Raw genomic sequence first — 25872 nt, 5'->3', positions numbered from 1 at the left:
GAGCACTTGACAAAAAAAGGAAATTATTAAAATATTGTGCCATTTTTATTTTGTGTAAAAATCACACAGCTGCTAGTTCATTCTGCAGAGACACATCCATGCAGTTAAACATTTATGATAACACAGCCAATATATAAGCAATTAAATAGAATATTTGCTGTTAGTCAGCAATTAATGCAAATTTACATATGAGATCAAAAGGTGTGTATCATACAATATACAACATACCCCTGATACAGTAAATCAGCCTGAACAGCAGGGAGAAAAGGCTCATGGGGGGGGGGGCACATTACTGTGAAAACCTGCACACCAGAACCTAAGGCTTTAAGGAGGAGTAAAAGAACAACAGACATCAGTCAAAACAAATGAACGGATGAAAGATATGGTGCAAGTCTATGTAACAACACAACCGTCACATTAGTTCAGACGTTACGGATACAAATCAAGTGGTTCATCGTAAAGAGCCGTTTTATACAAAATGAGATTGTGAAAGACATGCAAAAACAGTGACGAGAAAAGACAGATGGAAGCCGAAGTGGAGGAAGTGCAGTCATTGTTTCAGGTCTCAGGTTTACATACTGATGATGGCACTGAATGTGTGGTGCAGGACTGAATCAGATGATGTACTACATGAGGTACAGTCAACATTTGAGACTGAGAGAGGGACATCTGCTATCTCGGGGTGAAAAACTGTACACGGTTGAACAGGTTGCTCTGTAGTAACACAACAGTGTGTGTTAAGAGAAGAAAAGAAAGCCGTTTTTGATGACATACATTTGTAACCGTCATCCTCGAACTCTCTCACGCACATGAAACAAACACACACAGCTGTGCTGTCCACCGATATGGCCTAAGAAGAAATATTAAAAGGGCAATTCATCCAACAAAAAAAAAAAAAAACAATTCTGTAATTTGCTCAAAACCCATAAGATTTTCTTTCTTTCTTTCATGTGATAGAAAAGGTACATTTTTGAAGAATATCCTGGCCACTCTTTTCGATTTTAATGAGAAGTCATATGGGTTTGTAAAGACTTGAGGGTGAATTTACATTTTTTTAGTGTACTGTCCCTTTAACAAGTGCATGTCAGAATCAGTTTTCTAAAGCGTACTTCTGAAATAGTATGATCTCCCAAAAATCAGTTCTCCCCTCTTTAAGACCAGTGCATGGCCTAACATGATTGTCTGAGCACACACGGTGCTTCTAACATGGAAGAACATGACAAGCTGCCTCAGGACTCTGGAGAAGAGGAGGGGAAGAGGCTCCTTCATGTTTACCAGAATTACAGCCTCCTGCCAGCCATGACGTCAGGCTCTTGCCTCACATGCTAAACAGAACCTGCAATGTCTGGGGTATTACACACACAACTACACAGACTTTGTTTCATCAAAGTGCCATAAACGGATATTGTTCCTGGACCCCATCCCTCTGAATGGCTGTGTGAGACAGAACAGTCTGGAGGAAGCAGCGATCGTGTCTCTTCTCACACAGTCAGCAGAGGAGTGGAGAAAGGGTGAAATGGACATCCTGCCAGAGGATCCAAGAGACCACTCAAAAAAAAAAAAAAAAAACGGGGGTAATCACTCATAAACATTCAATCTGAACACTCTTTTTTTTACAAATGCGAAAATGGTCTAAGCTGTTCCAGTTGCACTTCAAGCGATATTCTTTCTTCTAGCAGGTCCTAAGAAGACAAAATTTGGAAAAAATGCTTACTGTCAGACATTTGAACAGCTCGTGTTATGAAAAAAACGTGGTCCCATTCAATGACATCTCACAATACCTTCAACTGTTGCTGTAATTCACTGTTGAGTCTGGCTAAAACCGTATTCGTTTCTTTGTTTCTTCTAATGGAAGCCTGGATGGCCTTCTTATCTTTACCGATAGACCTGATTTTAAACAGAACAGGAAGAGGAAGTGTACTTTAGGGTACAAGTACACATTGTGATCAACGCTGGGGTAAACCTCTCAACAAAATATCCAGTATATACATGAGGACTAAAAGATATTTTAGTCCTCATGTATTATATTGTATATTATATCACATACAAATGTATTATATTGTATTATATGTATATTATATCACATACAAATACTGCATTTTATTTATGTTCATATATAAATATGTATTCAGATTTATTTATAATTATGAATATAATAAAAAATATTATTGTATGAGGACATTATTATGATTTTTATTGCTTAATTGTGAAAATAATGCCACGATCAATAAAAAAATAAGTGATGGAGTGACTGTCGAGCGTACCGTGGAATTGAGGGCTGGGTTGCTAGAACAGTGGCTATGACGGTAGACTTTTGCGGAAGGTCCTCCACATCTGGTCTGAGCTCATCTTCTGATTTCAGTCTTCGACGAACAGGTTTAGGGGGTGGGGCCAATGGAGTGGATACTTTGGCCTATCAAAACATACATCGAGCAATTATAATGCTGAAGTAATATGCAATATGAAGACTGGTAGAGGAGGTTGGTAGAGAATGGCTTACTGAGTTGACAGAATTTGCATTTCGTTCCTCTGCCTGAACTTCATTCTTTGCTGTTCTCATCGTCCCGGTGGTTTCTGCACTTCTCTCTGCCTATATATAATATATAAAAAACAGTTTTAGGGTCAGAGACTTTTTTTTTTTTTTTTTTTAGGAAAAATGAATAAATTAATACTTTTATCCAGCAAAAGTGAAAGTTAAGAGCTTTACATTGTTTTTTATAATTTCTACAAAAGTATTAAGCAGAACAACAGTTTTGTTTTTATTACTGATAATAATAATACATGTTTCTTGAGTAACGGTTGCTAAAAAAAAATCAGCATTTCCATCACAGGAATAAACGTAATTTTACAATATATTAAAATAGAAAATAATTATTTTAAATTGTAATAATATTTCATAATATTGCTGTATTTTCCATCAAATAAATGCAGTCTTGGTGAGCATTAGAGACATTAAAAAACAATCTCAAACTTCTGAAAGGTAGCGCATATATATTTAGTGCATATATAGACAGAACTTTTTACATTTACTTGTGTAATGTGAAATGTTTTCTTTTTAAACAATCCATCTGTGCATTTTCTTTTCTTTTTTTGCATCACAAAGATTTTTCTTCATAATCTGTCATCATTATAATAAATGGCTCCATTTGTACCTGTCCACTGTCAGATGGTTTCTCTCCATCATCTGCCGGCTGGTCGACAGCAAAAACCTGAAACTGGCTGAAGTCAGCAAAGTTGGGTTGTTCTGGCATCTGCTGGGGTGACGTGCTGGTATGTGCCGGAAGACCATCTCCCTCTACCGAACGGTGACCATGTGGCACTGATGTCTGGGGATTTGAACATTACATATTGAATTAATCTATAAAAAGTGTAATAGTTATCTAATTATCTGAAAGCAATTTATATAGAATTGCTAGCTACTGGGCTATACCTGTGTGGGCAGTGGTCTGGGAGGGACTGCTGGGGGAAAGGCAACTACACCTGGCTGTTGTGGACCTGTTGGAGAGGTAAATATAAAAGAGAACTTCAGCTTTTCCTAATCACACCCCAAAAAACAACAAGCTATGAGTTACCTCATAACTGCTTGTGTGTGTGCATACCTGCAGGGACAGCAGCAAAGTTTCTGTTCATGTCTAGAGAGGAGGATCGTGAGTGAGAGGTAATGATGCGTGGCGGAGGTGGAGGCGGAGCCACAACCTTCAGTCCTTCCGGGGAGGTGCCAGAGTGAGACCTGTTATAGCATGAGCTGTAAATCTTTTTTGGCTGGAAACATCACACTATGTTCTAATCAAACATGATGTGGCAAAAATCGCATTATACAGATCTTCTAAATCTTATCCATGTTAATCTGAGCTTTCCTTCTAGCTACAACACCACAAACACAAAGAAAAACAAAGATTAAAGTGAGCCTGAATTTGGTGCCACTGCAAGACGTTAAGTACCTTTGTCTGTTCACAGCACTGGAAATGGGCTCCTGATCAGATGTAAATGAATCTGAGCTGCTATAGCCATCTCCTGTAAGAAGGAAGGGTAAAGGCTCTCAATGAATTACGGGAAAAGATCTGCTGCTAGTCAGTTAAATGGTTGAATAGTCCAGATGTACTTACCAACAGTGGTACCAGGAAATTTAATAGCTGCTGCTAACTTGGTCTCCTCAGAAAGTTCTGGTGGTTTCGCCATTAACGGGCTTGTTGGATGTGTGTGATCTGTAAAACCAAGAGTAATCCAATTGGTTTCTAATCAAATTATTACATAGGTCCATGCAGTAACTACGCTACTAGTTAAAAAGGCTGGAGTCAGTAAGATATATTTTTAAAGAAATTGTAATTTACAATTGTAATTACATTTTAAAACATATTAAAATAGAAAAGTATTATATTCTATTGCAGTAATATTTTTATATTACATTTTGATTAAATTCAGGCTAAGCTTCTTTCAAAACCACTGAATAAAATCTGCCATACCCTAAACTTTAGAACAGTAGTGTATGTCAATGATAAGATTATTGTGGAAGAAAGAGTCCTATAACAAATTTGAAAGTTACAAAACTGAAAGTTACATATTTTATGCAAAAGACATACAGTAATTCTAAGGTGCTGTAGATGGCTGCTAATGTGTTTTGGTTGGTTGCTTCCTTGTTCAGGTCCAAAAAAAAAACTAAACCTCTGTGATATGCAAATCATGGCTTTTGGTCCTTTCTTCAAATGCAAGTCAATGAGATTTCTAGGGGGGGAAATCATATTTAAAAAAAATTCTAAACCCCCAACCCCAAGTATGAGCAAAAGCAATAGTGATTAAGAAAGACAATACACCAAAAATAACAAAAAAAAAAAGACAGGTGGATGAATTTGCAGAACAAAAAGTTAAAATGTTACAGCTTAAAATGCAGTCAAAATTGTAACATTCACTGTAAAATGGACGCACCGCTTCCAGTTCTCTTGAGCTCCATCTCTTGCATGTGGATCTTGCTGGGTGTCATACGAATGGGCACAGGGTGGACTATTGCTGTATCCTACAATGAAACAAGCACATCAACTGTTGCGGTCACGTAAGATTCACTGAACTTAATGAAGATTCATCATCTCATTTATAAAGAAGAACAAGGAATAGTTAAGACCTGGCACCAAGTAACAATAAACAAACATTGCATCACAACACCGTCACTTGGATTACATGATACAGTATGAAAGAAAGAGCATGAAAGAATAATCGATAAGCTCAGCAAGCAAAAGTAGAACAAAAATGAATCATTTGATGATGGCACTGTGGCTATGAATTCATCCTGAGGACATGCACTCTCAGAGAGAATTCACAGAGTATTGGGTTAATGAATATAATTAATCATGAAAGAGCACTGAGTGATTGACTTACAGGGTCAGCTGGTGCAATGTTAGAATCAAATTGGGTCAGAGTTTGAGAGCTTGAGGAGCGTTCGCTAAAAGTCTCCCACTGCTGGAGAGACAGAGCAGAGACATGTCAGCAAGGTGGAGCAAATCCACTCCTCACACGAGCAAACAGAAGCCATAATACAACAACAGATTGCCCTCTCCGCCCACTGATTGTTAGGAGAAACCCGTGATTTGTTCTGCTGCATATTCTCTGGTGACCACAGAGGAACAATTGTCTTCCTAATGGCCTTACAGGCTGAGATGGAGAATGTCACATTTTATTTCCCAATAACAAGGATCAGCTTAGAAGAAACACGCTGTAGTCATCAAAAGAAAATAACTAGATCTTGTAGATCAAAATGTTACTGACCAGTTTAAGGGTGAAGTGTATAATTTCAGTCAAAAGACTATTTGAATAGGTCTTCACATCTGACATTGGTCGACCCAACAGATAAAATCTGTTCTGACATTGAGCTAATACAGCGGTGTCATTGGGATGCTCAAAATAACATTTTTCAAAATGAACCAATAAATATTTTACTTAAAATGACTTACTACTTATTAAGCTGGGATATGTAAAATCATTTAATATTCCAATAAAATAATTGCTTTCTTAAATGTCCCCAGTCCTATTTTGGAATATTTAATAATTATTTTGTAGGGAAAAGTTTGAAACCAATTTCTGCAATACATGAGAAAAAAATAATGCTTTGGTAAATCATGATTTTAACGTAAAAATTGAAATTACTTAAAATCATAATTATGACTTCTTATCTCATAATTCTGATTTAGGGTCGTTTCATAGTCAACGCATCTGTACGCATACGCGTCCCCGAGGCTACGCATCGTTACGCTTCGGCCGCAATTATGCGTCAAACCTTCTTCTTCTGTAAACACAATATACTTGAATTAATTTACAATACTTGCAATGTCGCCCCCACCGACAACGCCATAGTATTGCGTGCATCAGCTTGTCGCGTATCAAAATGCACGCAATACTATGGCGTGACCAGAGACACAAACTCCCCATCCTGATCTATTTTTTTATTTAAAGTGCGAACATACCAATGTCTATCTCTGCATTGCCTTTGTTGCCGCCGATGTAAAATAAGCAACAGAATACACTCCTCTTCAGTTGCCATTGTGATCTGAGCATGTCATAATTATGTATCTCATCATTTTGATATGAATTTTGTCAAATTATTTACCAATGCATGTTTTATGTGGCAGAATGGCATTTTTTATTTTAAATGTGTTACAAATCTTTTTTTTAATTTTTATTCTGCATCCAAAATGGCTTTATGCTGACATAACCTTGAAAAATAATGTCAACCAATAACATTGTAGCCCATTGTGCTGGTATAAAATGGCCACGATCCAATCAAATCCTGGTATTGTTTTCCACTAAATATTTCTTTTTTACTTGGAAATGTGTCACATTATTGAGTATTCCATTAAAAGTAGTCCAGGAGGTTATTCTAAGACTTAAAAGATTTATTTTAAAAATGAGAGGTCAGCAGTTTTGACTACAAGGCCACCACATTCCTCAACATGAGAGTGTTACATGTCTGGATGAAGTGTGCTTCACTGGCACCATTTTTCTCCTGACCAGATGTGTATTAGTTTCATTTTCCCATAAAGACAGAAGGCAGATAGAACTACAAATTACAAATAGGAGTGAAAGGGGTAGGGTACATTGAGAACACCAAAGTCCTAACCTCATTGCTCTGGTTGAGCTCAGGCCAGTTCTGGTTCAGGGAAGGCATGGAAGGAGATTTATTTGGAGTAACCTCCACAGGAGAAGCAGAAAAGCCCACTTCAGGATCTGGTTCTGGAACTCCTGAAAACATACAGGCAGACACCTGAACGTTATTCAGCATAAATATGGAATAAGCAGAATAATACTGCATATAAAAGGTCATATGTGTCATAAAAATTCATAAGGATTCTCAAGATCCCAAGGGCAAAATGTTGCTAAGATACAGGCTCGCTTCCTATGAAGCTGTTATTAAAATATTGGAATTAGTAGCAAGTTTGTTCTCGGTCTACAATGAAACAAAAATTCTTGGAAAAGACAAAGTCCCATCCAATTGCAACATATTTTAGAATTCATATGCAATTATGAGGACTGAGATTTTGGACAAAATTTTTTATTGCAAGTCAGAACAGTGGCTAGAAAACCTTTAGCACTATTGTAGTGAGCCTGGTTATAAGAAAATGTTAAAAACAGTTTAAACTTGTGTCTATGTTAAATAGCAGAGAGAATATAAAAATCCACACAATAACTGAGCATATAACTATTGTTCAAAGGGTTGGGTTGACATTTTTTCCAATGTTGTTTAAAGAAGCCTCTAATGCTCACCAAAGCTGTATTTATTCGATAAAAATATAGTAAAAATTTGTCGATTCCGATACCGATTTTTTACAAGCAAACTGGGCGATTCCGATACCGATTTCCGATTTTTTTTTTTCTTTAAGCAACAAAGAAAGAAGGAAAGTATGCATAAACAAGATGTTTATTTGGTATTTAATAGGTCAAACTGGCTTTCTGCTCAGTAGGCAGCCTACATCCAATACAAACATAGCTGGTACAGACATCAGCATTTAGCGTTTGTATTTGAATTGGGTTGAAACTACATAGAACTTGCCTTAAATTAAAAGATTAACTGTAACCATGTGAAATTAAAAGGCAACAACTGCCTAGTTCTACAATCCAAACAACACAAATCAACACACATTCAATAAGATGTTTCTTAAGCAGCATTCATGATTTGTTTTAGTTTTTAAATTTGGTTTTAAATTTAAAAAAAAGGTCTTTACCAGTGAGACTAAATAAAAGTATGCTATATAAATAAATTATTCCAAAATGTTAAAATCAAATAATGTTGGTGCGAATAAAACAAAGATGCAAAGTGTTTCATTCATCCAATTAAAAAAAATAGGTTAATGATTCATATCTATATTTTTTTTACTTGAGCCAATTAAAAATAAAGTGTCTCAAGTTAAAAATTATAGATGTGAATCATTACCCTAAAATCTTTTAATTGAATGAAACACTTTTTTTTCATTGTGTTACAGATTTCGAAATACTGCCACACAAATTACATGATAACGAATGATTACAATGTAGTCTGTGCACATGGGTGCACGTCCTGAAAAATCGTCCGAAGAAGGAAGAAAAAAAAAAAAAAACAGACCTATTGCCGATCGCGTATTTTAAGCAAAAACCGTCCGGTTCTAGAACCGGTGCATCCCTAGTAAACATTTAAAATCACAATATCAATATTATTACAACTTAAAATAACTTTTCTATTTTAATATATTTTAGAATGTATTTTATTCCTGTGATTGCAAGACTGAATTCTCAGCAGCAATTCTTCCATCTTCAGAGATACATGATCCATAAGAAATAATTTGGTAACACTTTACAATAAAGGTTTGTTAGTCAACATTAGTTAACTACTTTACTTAACATGAACAATACTTCTACAGCATTTGTTAATCTTAGTTCATGTTAATTACAACATTTACTAATGCATTATTAAAATCAAAAGTTGAGCTTGTTAACATTAGTTAATAAACTATGAATTAACAAACTAACATTGAATGACTGTATTTGTATAGATGAATAATTTATTAAATGTATTGTTCAAGTTATTTAATACACTAACTAACCTTTACTAATGAAACCTTGTGGTAAAATGTCACCAATAATTTTAATAAGCTGATTTAGTGACCAATTTACACTTCTAATAATTATTATGTTGAAAACTGTTGTGCTGTTTAATGTTTTTGTTGAAAGTGTGTGTGTTGTGAATTTTTTTTTTTTTTTTTTTTTGGAGCAAGTTCAAATGATCACCATTTATTTATTTAGCTTTTTTTAGTAACAACAAAAAGTCTTACTGTCAGCTGCAATCAATTTAATGTATGAGTATTAATTTCTTTGAAAAATAAATAAAGAAATAAAGAAATAAAACAATTACAGACCTCAAACTTTTGAAAGGCAATGTTTGTGTCTGAAAAGAGCACCAGCAAGTGGTCACAAAAACTTATTGTTACAATGCCACAGAAGTATTTCTTAATATACCTATGTGCATTTGGAAATGGCACTTTCCACATATCATATTCAGAAAAGGTTTTAAAAAGCACTCTGTATGCAGATCTGTGAAACATTATGAAATACCTGGGCTGCATATTTCCCAATCTGAAGCTGTGGTTGGCATGAGGCTTTACTGCTTACCTGCTGAGTCATCCAAGTCAATAAGCTTTGGCATTAGGCTCTCGGGGAGCTTTTCAGGAAGGTCATAACCATTTTTCCTGGCTACCACAAGATGAAACGCAGCACAAAACTCATCAAGGGTCAGTGCACCATCTTTATCAAAATCTGATAGCTCCCTGCAAGGTAAAGCAGGTCAATCAATACAGAGCTGTTGAATATTTTAAGGCACAAATAAACAGGTGATTCAAAGTCAGGACATTAACAAATCGAATGCAAATGGATAAGATTATTTACCAATGCTGTTATGGAGTGGCAACATGTGCATGAGTTCTTGGTTACACGTGTTTCAGGCAATCTACACCAAGGTCATTTAAAATGAACAAAGAGAGACAATGTAACTCATGTACAACTACTTACCAAATGTGAGACAGTTCAAGAATAGGCAGTTTCGACTTCGTAAAGAATTCCTTCGCGGCTGAACCTGAACAACAGAGAATGCATAAATTTTTAGGCTTTAAACTTCAAAACAGAATAAAGGCAGTTACTGTTCAAAACAAGGTCTCACTAACCAGGGATGAAACCAGTGAGATCAGCCTGAATGGTCTTAAACTGGTTTATGTAATACTGTCTTTGCTCATCTGTGATTTTCCAGGGGTCATCATAACCACTGGTCTGTCTTTGGATTTCATTTGTGGTCATTGAAGACGGCACAGTCCGTACTGTTGTGCTCTCCGGCTGGAGCAAAAGAACAGGGAAAAATAAGAATTAGATTTTGTAATATATTTATATTGACAATGACAATGACAATTTATTTATATAGCACAATTAACTACAACTTCCGTCGACCAATGTGCTTTCCATTAGGTCATTAAAAACAGAGAAAAACACACAACGAACAAACAAACAAAAAACAGATGTCTTTAGCCTGGACTTAAAAATATTAAGAGAAGAGGCTTGTCTAATGGACAGTGGCAAGGTGTTCCAAAGCCTGGGGGCAGCAATACAAAAAACCCGGTCTCCCCTGCACTTAAGCCTCGACTTTGGAGTAAACAATAGATCCTGGTTGGAAGACCGAAGGGATCTAGTGGGATCTAGTCATTGTCATTGTCATTATATTATTCCAGCTGAATAAAAGTATTTTAATTAAAATAAATTCTTGCTTTTAATACACAATATATATTTATTTATCTTTAACATTTTAAAGGGGTCCTATATGCCTTTTCACTTATTGAATTTTAGTGAGTGTGTAGTGTGTATGTTTGGGTATAAAAGAGATCTACAAAGTTATAAATCTCAAAGTCTACTACAAAAAGATCCCTTTTCAAGAACTACAACGAACGGCTCGTTTGGACTACAGCGTTGTTTTCCGGGGTTTGTGATGTCACAAAGCAGCCCTATTAGCATAGTCACAGACCTGAGTGAGGAGCAGCAGTCCGCCATTACTGTTTTCTTGCTGTAGCTGCTGGAGATACAATATCAGCGTCAAAGAGGCATTACAAATGTCGTGTTGGGATGCATCAACTAACATAGGAGTATCCACAGACCACCGAGGACATGGTGGTTAAATTACATAGTGGTCAGATTGTGTGATATTGTCCTGTTTTGCCGGAGCATGAGCTCTTGAAGCCCCGCCCTCTTCTGAAAAGGGAGGCGGGAGCACCAGCTCATTTGCATTTAAAGGGACAAACACAAAAATGGTACGTTTTGCCTCATTTCCTAAAAGTGGCAATTTCAACAACCAATAAAGATTATCTGTGGGGTATTTTGAGCTTAAACTTCCCATACTCACTCTGGGGACATCAGAGACTTGTTTTACATCTTGTAAAGAGGGGCATAATATGACCCCTTTAAACAACTACCTTCTTTTCAAATTTCTAGTATGACCAGTAATTCTCTGAACATTTGGGCTTCAGCAAATATTTAATAAAGTCTGCTTTTGTGTTGTTGGAAACACAACAGTAGCCATCTGTTCCTCCACAGAAGCCCTGGTTACAGCAGGCTAGTGGTGACAGATCATGTTGTATACCTAACAAATGTATAAACAGAGGCCTGCATTGCATTACCTGAGCTGATGGGGGATGCATTGGAAGTGTGCAAGAGGGGGGCGTGTCTGTAAAGCTGACCCAACTTTCCTGGACAGGAGGGGGTGAATGGGCGGACCACAGCCCATCACCTGTAACTGGTCCTTAAACAAGACACAGAAAAAGAAAAGGAGGACAGAAAGAGAAATAGATAACAGTTTTAAAAAAGGATAAGAACGAATCCATATGACAAATTACACATCTTGAATATTTAGTAAGAACATCATGTGACCTTTAATTTCAAAAATCCAAAAGTATAATTGATATTCAGGATTGCCTATTTTATAATAACTTTCATTAATAAATAATTACCACATTCAATTTTACATTATAATGTTTGAATAAATACATAAAATAACATAGTTTGTTAATGTTAGTAAGGAAGGTTATTGTGTGATCTATGTATGATTGTATTATTAAACATTAAGGACCTGGCTGTGCTTCTCTAAAAGGTGGCCAAACAACTCCTGGCACTGAGGGCTGTCTGTCAACGTTTCCACCGCTGGCCTGGCGTTTGTGCTTCCTCCACGCATGGGGCGAGGTGGGAGGGGACTGGTGCGGTGACACTACAGGAGATGTGGTGTCCGGCTGCAGCCAGAGATAAACAAAATTAATTACTTAGCAACTTTATAGACTTCCAGCATAACAGATGGCCTTGGAGCAGCAGTTATACACGTTGAAGTAAATAAATAGTCATTTTACATATCCAAAACAGGACACTTAATACATAGACGCTATTGAACATATTGAACATTGAGTTAATGTAACTCTTCAGCCATCAGATCAACGCTTTAACCAATACCACACAACACCCAGATGATGACAAATAAAAGAGCAAAATCAAGAGCAAAGGCTGATTTTCCTTTTTTTTGTCAATACTGCTGTCTAATAAATATTTACTACATAAGAGACAGTGACAGATCTAGCAGGCTAAATTTATCCCATAAAGCCTAATGCACTGATTTCATATTTTGTCACATATTCAATAACAGCATGCAGGATGTATGCTGTAGTACCTGTGGATCTACGGTGGGCACACAGGGCTGAATCATCTCATGCGCTGACACTTTTTTGGCTTGCACTCGGCCTGGAGGTCTGGGTAGGTAGGGCCCCTGGTTCTCTGTGTCTGCAAACATGACCGCATGCCTCATCTCCTGCTCGTTCTTGCCCATCACAAAGCGAGGGAGGGGCAGATCCCTGACTGCAAACACAACAGAGACAGATTTAATATTCAACTAAGTGCTAATAAAACAGTGCTAAAATAAGCACTACTATACTGACTGCTACAGCTGACTATAAGAGGACGACATTTTTGATTAATAACTTTAAAATTAATGTAACTGAAATCAATTTTTTTTTTAAAGCAAAAAGCAAAAGTATCTTCAGGGCTACGGGCCAGATCTTATTTCCTGCTTATTAATACCGCTGTCAATTCCTCATTGTTTTACAAGGCCTTGTGTCTAAGTTCCCAAGATTAATGTAGTGCTTTTGCACAGGGCTTCCTGTCAGAGACTGGGTTTATATACAACAGTCATGATAGTCAATGAACAAACAGGAGCATTTGCATTTTGGCTTAAAAGGCACAAACCAACATTTCACAGAAATATACAAATGCAAAAAAATGATAAATAAAAAAATACAAGCCACTTAAATGCACAAAATACTATTCCAGGACTCAACCTAAATACTAGCATTAACAAAAGCTCTTGAGTTTGCAATATACACATTCAGTCCTTTTCATGGAAGAGGCAGTAGGATTATCCTCTAATTCTTGTTATGTAATGGGCTGCAACTGCCACAATGGATTCATTTGTGAAATGATGGTCTATAAAAATATAAGGATGTACAAGGATAACTTTACATTAAAAGTGCATTTTGATTTGGTGCATATGGTAAACACATGCAGAATCAATAAAAGGGTTTCAGAAGGTTTTTTGCTACCCACCATTGTTCAGACTCTCCACGCGCAGGGGCAGTCCAGACTGGGCCAATGCAATGAGCTTCAGTGCAATGTAGAACTGACTTCGACCGAAATGACCGAGACGTGTGGCCCCACAAAGTTCAGTAATCTAGAACAATGGAAATAGAACTATCAATCAGATGAACTGACCTTAATAGCATCTACAATACAAAGGTGAATCTTCAATAGCATGACCAAATGTGACTTCAAACAAACACACGATATAAAGCACTAAGCTGGATTTGAGATAACCGAAAAAACATTTAATGAACAGTGAAACACAACAGTCTGCCAATTATTTGATCTCATCTAGTTTTTACACACACACACACACACATATATATATATATAAAATAAATGCAGCCTTGGTGAGCATAATATACTTTTTCAGAAACAACAACAACAAACACAATATTTATATTTTGTTTTATTGACTTTAAATATTAATTTATTCCTGCAATTACAAAGCTGTATTTTTAGCAGCAATTATTCCAGTCTTCAGAGTCACAATTATCCTTCAGAAATTATTCTTTTATGCTAATTTGACGCTCAAGAAATATTCACTATTATTATCAATGTGAAAAACCAGTTGTGCTGTGAAATATTGTGTGGAAACCGTGATAGATTTCAGGATTCTTTGATGAAAAGAACAGAAGCTGTTAGAAATAGCTTTTTGACTGTAGTTTATATAAATACATTATTATGGTGTGTTACACAGATGATATTATAGGCCAGGCATAGTATAAAACACTTCACATTTTACAGTATGTAACAAAGGGTCTGTAACTCTATCCACTATGGGTCTCTTGTATTAGACAACAGTTCGGTCAATCACCAATGTAAAGGCAGTATACGTACCTAATAATACAACTCACTTAAACCAGAAAACTAATCATATTTAAAATACATAAATGATAATCAGGCAAGTTGGCACAGTTATCAATCTTAAAATTGCAAAATGTTGATGTAAAATTAATGAAACATTAGAAATCCATTAGTAGAGAAACGACATTTTACACAAGTAAACCTTTAATGATATGCCCTTACAATTACTTAAGTATAACAGATTAATAAAACTGTTGCTCAGACAAGATCAACAAAATAAAAAGTTGCAGTCGTCACTAACAACTCATGGACACATCTCTTCAAGAAACTCTGGCCACAAATCTATAACAACTAGACTATGAAGACCACAAGTATTTGAAACTTGTTATGCTCTAACAATGCTAACTATAGCAACAGATGAGTAAATCAGCACCCAGCATCAGTGAAGAAACAAACATCTCTCAATGACACTTCAAGAACCAACAACCATGTCTGGAGTCTCCAAAAGGTGCAGACTTAGGTCAAATATTCTAAACGGAAATATAGTTAATAAATTAGACCGTTTTGACTCATTCCACAACAAAGGGTCACACATTGTGCATAACACCAAACCTTCTTTCTGGCATTAATACTTTGATAAGTGAGAAAAATCACCTTTCTTGGGTCACCAGTTGTGTATAGATCTCATGACAAAAACAGAAAATGACTATTTATGCTGATATTTAAGAGGAAGCAGGCGCAACTAATAATTCTACAGACTTGCACAACAGGAAACAAAGTTAAACCCTACAGATGCATCACCCTTTATCTGTGCAACTCACCAACAATGATATTAATTCTTTAGATCCGTCTAAACACTCTTGACATCACCAAATTATCCATTAGAGCATGTCTGAAACAATGTACCCAAGCCATCAGTTCAACTTACTAAAGTGTATAAACATAGCAACAAAGATTTGTTGACTAATACACACATTACTGAATCAGATGTATACTATACCTGATGGACCACTTCGTTTGAGAGCTGGGCCGCCCGGAAGAGGTCCAGAACTTTGCCATTGGAAGCCACTTTCTTGGTGTTATCCACATCACAGAAGAGGAAGAGTTCAGAGTAATATTTCTGCTCGACATCGCTCAGTGTTAAACTCTCCATCGTGGCATCAAACCCGCAGCTGGTGGCTTCACCTTATCAGGCCAGTGCCGTGCCTTTCGGGGTATGAGCAAATCAAGAAACTAGGCAAACACAAGTAAGATCTTTCTGTGAAATGGGCGGACTCAAAGAGGGTGTTTAGGGGCGCTTGTTGTTGTTTATATGCACCGTTAGTCGCTGTCTGTGCTCTTGTCTTTTGGCCCTCGCAAAGTCAACCAAACTAATATAGCCTGAGACGTCGAAATTCAGCTGTAACAACGTCGAGACTGGGTTCTGCTGTCGCGCTGGCTCTTTAAGAGGATGATATGGCCGTCGGTGGAGCGATGGAGCTCGTGTAGTCGCTGAGTGACGTTAGGAATAAAGTTTCGGGCTCTTCGGGCTGCTTCGCTCTGTAGACAGCGCCGCCATTCCTGGACCCCGTGACGTCATGGCTCAAGCGCTGAGGACCCGGATGGAGTGTGGCGTCACAGATGTGCCGTCAGCTAGCGTGCTTCGAAAATTTGCTGTTTCATACAAAGCAAATTTAGCTAAACAAAAATCTGTTTTAATACATATAGAGAATTCGTTTTCGTAAAGAACAGATATTAAATATATTGGTAATTAGAAATCTTCTATTTTACTGTATTGCAAGTCATTTTTACATTGTATAGCGAGTGATTTAATTTAATTTAATATATATATATATATATATATATATATATATATATATATATATATATATATATATATATATATATTATAGATAGATAGATAGATAGATAGATAGATAGATAGATAGATAGATAGATAGATAGATAGATAGATAGATAGATAGATAGTGGGCGCGGTTAGCGTTTTGGTAGGAGGTGCTAAAGCTAGAAAAGCAGGGGTTAGTGTTATGACGTCACACGGTGTTGCTCATAGTGGGAGGGGTCAGTTGTGTTGTGGGAGGATTTCGTTTCAAGGTACTGATCATTCCCAATAATGAAGGAATCCGATCAGATAGGAGAATCAGTGTTATAAGATATGTTAACAGGACCTTTTGACACAGACTCATCATATGCGCTCCAGACGAGCATCACTCGCATAGATAGGGTGCGATGGAATGGATTACTTTAATTTTGACTGTGTCTACTATGATTATTTCTTTTCATCTTCTCTTTGGCAAAATAAGTTATCCCAAATGCTCCTCCATGTATGGGAAGCTGGATACCTTGGTTTGGTGCTGCTTTCGAATTTGGCAAAGCACCTTTGCATTTGTGAAATTACTTGAATAAAGAATCTTTGTATAGTCTGTATAGATGGTTTGCATATGGATATAGATTTTTTTTTCATATAAGATTTGCATATATATTTTTGTTTATGCAAGTGACACCGACACCTGATTTCATGGATTGTAACATTTTCCCCCAGATCATTAGTTATGTAAATTAAATATAAAATGTAATTGAAAAGGATGGTTACAGTTTTGGCATAAATCATACAGGGTTGGTCTGCCATGGGTCCAGAAGTCCATCTCCTCCCCTGCAAATTTTGATTAACTGGTTGCACTCATACTGTCCAAAAAAAAAAAAAGATATATTTCATATCTTATGATATGAAATCTTATGATAAGATATACTATCTTATGATATATAGAGTATAAATAAGCTATAACAAAATTCAGCTTTGCAAAAAAATGCCTAATATTACCTAATTTGAAAATGCTGAGTTCAGAATATTAGAACTTTTCACAGTGTACAACAATTACAAATGTATCAGCTAGAATGAATTTATCAAAATAACCAAAGCAGTTAAATGTCAAAAGTTACAAGAAGTATTCAAAATGTATCATTTAACTTACAGTCTGCAATGGAGTGGGAAAATATATTCAAATGCTCCATTTCATGTAAAAAGAACTTAAAATGAACACATTTATAAATACTGTAATTTTCTGTCATTGTTTGGATGTAGTAAAACACCCAAGATAAGAATCATGTCTTCTTTGTGTCAGTTTTTCTGTTGTTAAGGGACTGAATCCCACCTTACATATGGTTGTCGAAAGCAAAAATGCTATGAAATCATCCAGAAAAGTGTGTCAAGCTTGAGGGACAGCAGGCACTATTTTTGAAATCTGCACCCCAAAATTAGTAAAAATAAATAGCAGTGCAGTGTAATACACAAATCAAGTAATGTAACTTTATTTGAAAACTGTATTAAACACTTCATTCCTTGTTTTCAGGAGTGTTATATATCCAGCAGTAATGAGCAACTTACTGGGCCGATGCAGCTCTCCTAGTTCCTAGAGAAGTTCACAACGTATGATGAAGGATTTGTATATGACTGTATATAACTTGCAGACATGTTCATCTTGATGTATGTGAGTGCTACTGCTGCAATATTACTGAAAGTTGCAATTATGAAACACAATAAGTCTCCTGAATAATTTTTATAAGTTACTTGAAAAGTAATCAACTAAAGGCCTCGCATATCAGCATATGTTTCTTCTGAAGAACTAACATTTATATTTATTCTAGATTACATTTTGGGCCATTGCTTTTATTTTGGCCAATCCTAAAGCATATATGATTGCAATGGATCAGATCAATGCTGCCAAGACCAAGACCAAGGTAAAACCAATATCTCAAAACCATTGGTTTTCAACTTGTAAATACATATATTCAACATTGTGAAACTTCTTATATTTGTAACTTCCCCCAAGATCCACTAGAGGGCAGCAAACTGTCATGCATTGTCTTTAACAAGCCTTACAGAATATTTTTGTAAGTATATGACAAATTTTCCCATATACACTAGAAAACCTGATTTGCATATTGCACAAAGAGGTGCATTTACGCACCTTTATATGCACAACACCCTAGCACATGACTGTTAAATACAGTCACTTAGTCACACAAGCAGTAAGGTAGTCACTTAGTGCTTGTGTGTTTGCTTTGCATTCAAGATGAAGAGAACACAAAGGTGACCCTATTTGACTTACAGCACATGCCATATGTGAAGTGGTGTATCATGGAAGCCATTCGGCTGAGGGCCACTGGAGCCATCACTTGTAAAGTAGCGAGGTCTCTCTCCAATCACAGGTCAGCCATAACCGATAATTCAGCGCACAATGCAGTTTATATCAGTGTTTTTATGCACAGGTCTATAAGTGCAGCCTGTATAGAGTTATACAGAGATATATAGAGATCTGCTCTTTGACTTACACAGGCTACAAAGCAAACATTGCCATGCTTAATTCTCAGCTAAAACAACTCTATGCATGTTTTCTGCTTTTCAGAATTATGTTATTCCACCTGGAGATATGCTGATGTTGTCTCCCTACTGGGCTCAACGAAACCAAGTATTTCCCAGTCCCGGAAGATTTCAATCCTGTGAGTAACTTCACCTTTCTGAATGACCTCAGCCACAGGATGAGATTAACACAAATTCCTCTATAAACCAAAATAAAATAGACACAAGACACATGCTCATAAAATGCTTTTTTACAGCAAGTAAAGTGCTTTATTAAATGTGCCTGTACTTTTTTTTTTTTTTAGTTTTTTTTTTTATTAAACGCAGTTTGTTTTGCTCTATGATTGAATCTGCATCCCTTTTATTGCAATTTTCTTTCAATAAAACTTCCTCCTTCCATTTTGTCTGGCAAGCTGCAGAGTCTTGCAGAGGCTGCTGGTCACAATGTGCTTGAAAACTCCAGCTGTGCTCCATTAAAACAGGAATAATAGGTCTGTGTATGTGTTCAAGGAAGGCCTGACAGTTAACCTTCCGGCAAACACCTATAGGGTTCCATTACACTTCTGTCTACTAATGTCAAGGAAATAGCACAGCTCACAGAGACTGGGTTAGACCTACATCTAAAGGCTTTTAATGCTGTTTTAGCAAAATATATATTTAGTTTCAAATCAACTCTCTTCTTTACAGTGGAAATGCACTTAAATGTGTGTTCAATTTAAGGGTCTTTTTCTCCACTTTTTCCTTAATGGAATCTAAACATTTGTACACAGTGAATAGATATGGTTGCTTAACTAAATGGACATTCAGTTTGTCCTTTACATCAGAAATATATATACTAATTGTTTTGAATCTATGAAAACCTTGGAAGGTTGGACTTTTTGACCAGTTCAAAAGACTTCTAGGTTTGTTGATGCAACTCAAGAGCAATTATTTATTTATGCCCACAATAAAGCCACATTAATGAACAGATGGACATTGCATAGAGAGTTATTCAGAAATTACTGTAAATATGTCTTATCAAATTAAATCTTAGAGTGCTATAAGACAGGCTTAAATGGTATATTCTGGACTGGCCCACGCCTGAGTGGATTATTTTTAATGAAACTTCACTTCCCACAGGAACGATGGGAAAAGGCAGATTTAGAAAAGTATGTCTACTAAAAGGAGCTTGTGGCATTTGGAGGGGGGAAACTCAGTGCCCAGGAAGGTTATAAAAACTCTTTATGTTTATACAAAGTAATCATCATGTACACTCAAAAAATAATAACATTCAATGAAAGTATTCCAAGAAACTGAATATAAATTATAAATGCTATAATTGTGTGTGTATATATATATTTATTGAGTTATTATAATTCACAAAACTTCATTTTTAAATTTTATATTTTTTTCTTTGTGCATTTTGTTTCTTTTTCACTGGACAGCTGGTTTCAAACTTTACTGAACTTTGCTTAAATAACACAACTGAACTTGTTGCATCATTCATGAAGACGGTTTTCAAACCGTGCACAACTCACCCGGTTGCATTTTAGTTTCTTTTTCCAGTAGGGAAAAATATATAAAAATATATAAATATATAAAAATATATAAAAAAGGCAAGATTATGTTTAAGTAAGCAGTAAAATTGTATTTAGCAATAAAATCTGACAGGAATTATATTACAGTTATCAAAAGCTACTGTAGGATAAATCTTGCAACATAAAAAAAAGGCTTTGTGCAGGCCAGTTCAGATAATGCTCTTCTGGTTAAGAATAAACAAACTGGTGATATTAATAAAGGAATATTGTGATAAAGGAAATACTTTATAAAAAAGAAAATACTTTTTTTTTTTAAAAAAGTTTGAGATTTGGAAGCCCCTTTGGTGAGTCAGGGGGCATTTTTGCCCTCTAGCAATGTTTGCTGGTTCGTTCTTTGGCCTGTAGCAGGAAAACTACGGATTGAACTTGGCGTATAGCAAATGCCACAAGCTGCACTAGCCCATCTTTTCTCTCTGGCTCTATTGCTGAGAATGTCAGTTCCCTTAGGTTATTTACAACGAGACTGGCACAAAAAAGTTCATAGCCGTTACCAGCTCTGGTGTGATTTGAATTTGAGGTGATACTTGTAAATCATTTAGCTACATTATTGATAGTGTGCATTATTGCTCCTGGTATACTGCCATGTTGATATAGATTCAAGGCTCTGCTTTTATGTTGTGCTGAGCATCCTTGGCCCTAATGTCTCAGCCCTTTGGGCCCCTACTGATGAAATCATGAAGGCCCTGGGGAGTATACGGCTGGGGTCAGAATGACATTAATAGAACTTTATAAAGACTGGGAGAACTTTCCCAGCTGCACAGGACGATCAAAAGCATATATAAGCACAGACCAATGACCTTTCAAAACCCTCCAGAACAGATGCATCTACATTTATCAGTCTGGGAATATATGAGAAGGAGAAACAGAAGTAACACAGAGGTAATATAGAGTAATATAGAGAAAAGGGGGATGAAGGTTTGTTTTTAACCCTCTGCTTCTGTTTGGTCATTTAAAAAAAATTGTTTTGTTTTTCTCGCAAGGGTATAGAACTTTGTAAAGGTTTTGGCATTTTCTATGTGAACAACACAACGGAAATGAATAGGAAGTGAATTTCATCTAGTGGAAAAACTTGGCAAAAAAAATCTTACTAAAAGATCATTTTCAGCTTTGATACTTAAGATTTATGGTTAGGCTTTTAAGCACTTAAAACATGTTTTGGAAAACGAATAGTAGTAAAAATAAAAAATATATATATTTTTGTATTTTTTTAATTATTATAAACTAATTTCTATAATTGTTTTGAGTTTCACACTTTTAACTTTTGCACAATTAACTTCCACGTCTTCTTTATAAAAAATCAAGATGTATGACATTTTAAGTTGGAAATTTCATTTTCAGGTCTTTGCTCAAAAAGTGGTTAACAGGTTATTCCATAAATATAATTTAGTACCGTAAAATCTCTTAAAAATAGAAATTCTTAAATAAAATAAAAGACATTACCAAACTAAAATACAAATTAATAAAATACAATCAGTTCATTAAAATTCTTTCATTTCTGACCCCCACGTGAGCAGCACCAAAGGGTTAATAATAATTTCTTAATAAAAAAATTAATAATGAATAACATTTTTTTAAAACAAATAATGAATTATATATATGTATTTGTAATGATTACTCCGGCTTGTATAGATCTCTTGGCTGGATGCAGTCATATTAGTACACTGAGTGTGGCAAACCTATGTATTTCATTTTCACTCGCTCAATCCAATCTGATTTTGATCATTTTAGGAGATTGGCTACTTGCGTCACTAACACAGTGCCCCTGAATGAGTCACGGCCCTCAAGGTTATTTGGGCTGATTATTTAAAGAAACATGACTTGCATCTCTCGCCCTCCCTTTGTTGCCTCTCATTATTCCTTTCTGTGTCTCACCCAGGAACCATCTTGTTCTCTGTGGCTTAATTCTTCACTTCAATTTATCTGATATTCCCCTATCCGTCTCCAAATAAGGCCACGGTGGCTATGAAAGCACCTGGAATTTGAACGCAAAACATGACGTTCATTCACATTTTGCTTTTCTACCTGCGATTTAAATCACAGTTTTCCCAGTGTTCGGCAGCACCCGAGGGAGGGTGCAATGGCAGCTAGACAGCATGCAATATTCCATCAGAATACTAATAGACATAGTGCTATTCAAGCTGGCTTGTGAAGTGATGAGCAATTCAGCACAATGAGTTTGAAAAGAAAATCTAGAAAAAAAATCTGAGAAAAAGGACATGAAAATGAAAGAAACAACAAGAAGCACTTGTAACTTATTGTGTCAACAGGTGGTACGTCGTTATGGAATTGCATATGTTTGTGACCCTCATCCGCTACAAGTTTGAATTCATCCCGCTGGATCCAGTACCGAAACCGGTAAGTGGCCTGAGAAAGAGTAACGTCCAATGGAGAATGGTAAATAAGCCTTGAAAGAGACGACATCAAAGTAGGCATTAGGTTAATCATTTCCAGATGTGTTCCTATGGCAGTATTTACGCAACAACAGCCCAATCTAATGCTTAAGCAGCGGCCTCCTCTTTACCCTTGCATTTCTCAGGCCAGACCAAAAATAGCTTTGTAAATTTCGCCCACCAACGACTAAGTTCATACAAGGAACGTGGATCTATTCTAGATATGAATCATGCATTCATTTATTTCATTTGTCATAAATTTATAGCTTTGGAGGCAGATTTTTTTTTTTTACAGCAACTTGATAAATGTTTAATAAATTGATAAATACTTTTCATTCTTTAACATTTTTATTATTAAACCCAGGCAGAACAATACCAAAAAATATAATAAAATATAAAATTATTGATAAAAAATTATTTAATAATTCATTTTAAGGATTTTTATACTTTTATTCATCAAGGATGCATTAAATTGATCTATATATATATATATATATATATATATATATATATATATATATATACATACATACATACATACATACATACACACATATTTATATATATATATATATATATATATATATATATATATATTATTTACTATATATGTGACCCTGGAACACAAAACCGGTCTTAAGTTGCTGGTGTATATTATAAAATTTTTTAGTTAGTAATATGCATTGCTAAGAACTTCATTTGGACAACTTCAATGGCGATTTTCTCAGTATTTAGTTTTTTTTTTTCACCCTCAGATTCCAGATTTTCAAATAGTTGTATCTCGGCCAGATATTATACGATCCTAATTAACCATACACCAATGGAAAGCTTATTTATATGATGTATACATTTCAATTTTCAAAAACTGACACTTAAGACTGGTTTTGTGGTCCAGAGTCACATGTATGCTGTTCTTTTGAACTTTATATTCATCAAAAAGTCCTGAAAAATGTATCCGTGTATCTACATTGAAAATAATAAGAAATGTATCTTAAATGGCAAATCAACAATGATTTCTAAAGGATCATCTGACACTGAAGACTAGAGTAATGGATGCTGAAAGTTTTTGTGCTGAAAATCTTTGTGATCACAGGAATAAATTACACTATAAATTACCTTAAAATAAACACCTGTTATTTAAATTTGCAATAATATTACTGTTTAAGTGTAGTTTTATCAAATAAAAGTTTGATAAAAACTTTCAAAAACATTTAAAATATCTTAACAACCCAAAACATTTGAGCAGGATTATATTAGTTACAGTAAATTGATATTTGGAACGAAAAATGACATAGCTTAGAGACTATTGAATTATTTGTTTCCAGATGCAATCTGAGTTTATATTTTGCATTGCATGTAATGCAAAGAAATGTATACATATAAAGAATGTCTACATACTTACTAGTGTTGTATATTCTATTTATGCGGACTTGATAAATATATGTATCTGGTTCTTGTAGAGCCCTCTGTATTTGGTGGGAACCCAACAGCCAGATAGGCCCTGTACAGTCAGATACAAGCATAGATAGGGTGCTCATGTTCAGAGGGCTGTGCTACTGCTTTAGAGCTTTGTTGATGGCCTTGACATAAGAGTTGCAGAGATCAACCGCATTTCCTGAGCCGAGCTTCAGAGGTTTGAAGCATCATGGTGAATGTTAAACAGTGACCTGGACACAGGCAAATACTACAGTATATCCCTCTAAATTAAACCAGAAAATCAATGCTAAAGGTAATTTAGGATATTAGCTTTACTATATATTACAGTTTTGTTGGGTCAACCTCTTGAATAACTAATGGCATAATAGAGATATCAGAAAGCATGAGGTTGTGGAAATTCCTTTCCTGGACTGAGAGACTTTATCATTTTCAGGATGTATGAAATAAACAAAATGTGTTGCCTAATACCACTGCAGTCATATATTACAGCTAAACATATTGTGCATGAAATGGACAAAGTAAAGACAAAGTTTATAGACAATATAACTAAGAGGAGGTTCTATTTTGTGAAGCAGAAATATGTAAACACATTATTATGTGTATAAACACTGTGCTTCTTTTTCTGCAGTGGTGAAAAGGATTGTTTCTATAAACACATCTGTCTTGTAGCCTGTTAGTTCTTTACTGCATCTGTGTACACTCATTTTTGGATAATATTACATAATATTTCATGACATAAGTTACATGGAGTAATTTTATATGCTTGGATGCAAACATCTTTAATTTTTAAGTCAAATAGAATGTTTACATGAATTCAATATGAGTATGTCCTTGATTGAATTAATCACTGGTATTGTAAACATTTGGAAGAAGTAAACCCTTTGTGCTGCTTTGCAATGTGTATTTCAATAAATAACAAGTTTAATTGTGTTTCAATAAAGAACGTTTTGCTGCAGAAGTTTCCTTCTTTATATTTCAATTTACTTAACAACCATGTGACTGTGATTTTGCTAAGCAGTCATCATCTTTTGTTGGTCATGGAACGACATTCCTTCCTGTCAAACAAACATAGCCTAACCTTGAAATCTGATTGGATAGGATTGTTTTTCCAGGACCATTTAGGATGTTGGATCCAGGAGCATGGCCTACTTTGCAAAATCAAAGACTCCTCAAGCACAACATTCCAGAGATGTTTAGCAGAAGGCCAGTGATAAACATGGATAGTAGTCTCCAAAGTGGTGTGATGTAACAAAATGAAACATTAGTGCGAGTGCCTTTAATCTGACATTACTGTTTCTTCTTATAATATGTCATTTACTATCATTGACACAAATACTAACACACACACAAAAACCAACACACTTTTTGCATCTTAGAGATGATCATTGTGAACCCTTTATATTTTTACACAGAAACATCCCTTGTCACATAATGTGGGTAATTGTATGATGATATAACATGCGATTTAACCCTTTATAGTTAACAGGGTTAACTGATGATGTCAACTCACCTTGTTCAACTGACCAGACTTTAATATAATATAATATAGGCTACATAATATGCATTTAGTCACATAATTGAGCTTTCATAGATTTTAATAATTACATTATGTAAAGATTTGACTGTTAAATAATAA

At 35.5% G+C, this 25872-nt stretch overlaps 1 protein-coding gene and 1 pseudogene across 6 annotated transcripts; one reads left to right on the top strand and one right to left on the bottom strand.

Annotated features, from left to right (window-relative positions):
• Nucleotides 1-19: 19 nt before the first annotated feature.
• On the bottom strand, nt 20-16079 carry LOC127938107 (ralBP1-associated Eps domain-containing protein 1). Of its 6 annotated transcripts, none has more exons than XM_052534522.1 (21): nt 15473-16079; nt 13633-13756; nt 12704-12888; nt 12119-12275; nt 11670-11791; nt 11021-11068; nt 10176-10341; nt 10024-10087; nt 9628-9782; nt 7106-7227; nt 5371-5448; nt 4924-5011; nt 4107-4205; nt 3942-4014; nt 3600-3730; nt 3431-3495; nt 3153-3326; nt 2501-2590; nt 2265-2413; nt 1782-1887; nt 20-1682 (listed from the first exon to the last, which is right to left on the bottom strand). In XM_052534522.1, exons 1-21 carry the CDS (start codon nt 15623-15625, stop codon nt 1614-1616), a joined length of 2418 nt encoding a protein of 805 aa, XP_052390482.1. In that variant the 5' UTR covers nt 15626-16079; the 3' UTR covers nt 20-1613. The 6 variants fall into 6 exon arrangements, with proteins under 6 accessions (XP_052390482.1, XP_052390480.1, XP_052390481.1 ...); XM_052534520.1 differs by having other exon boundaries at nt 5371-5451; nt 15473-16078; XM_052534521.1 differs by having other exon boundaries at nt 5371-5451; nt 11021-11065; nt 15473-16078.
• LOC127938244 (24-hydroxycholesterol 7-alpha-hydroxylase-like) lies at nt 16050-24411 on the top strand (annotated as a pseudogene).
• The last annotated feature ends 1461 nt before the right edge of the window (nt 24412-25872 follow it).

Source organism: Carassius gibelio, chromosome A20 (genome assembly GCF_023724105.1).
Source record: "Carassius gibelio isolate Cgi1373 ecotype wild population from Czech Republic chromosome A20, carGib1.2-hapl.c, whole genome shotgun sequence".
NCBI classification, from domain to species: domain Eukaryota; kingdom Metazoa; phylum Chordata; class Actinopteri; order Cypriniformes; family Cyprinidae; genus Carassius; species Carassius gibelio.
The sequence above is the reverse complement of the archived record's forward strand: the minus strand, read 5'-3'. Positions and strand labels throughout refer to the sequence as shown.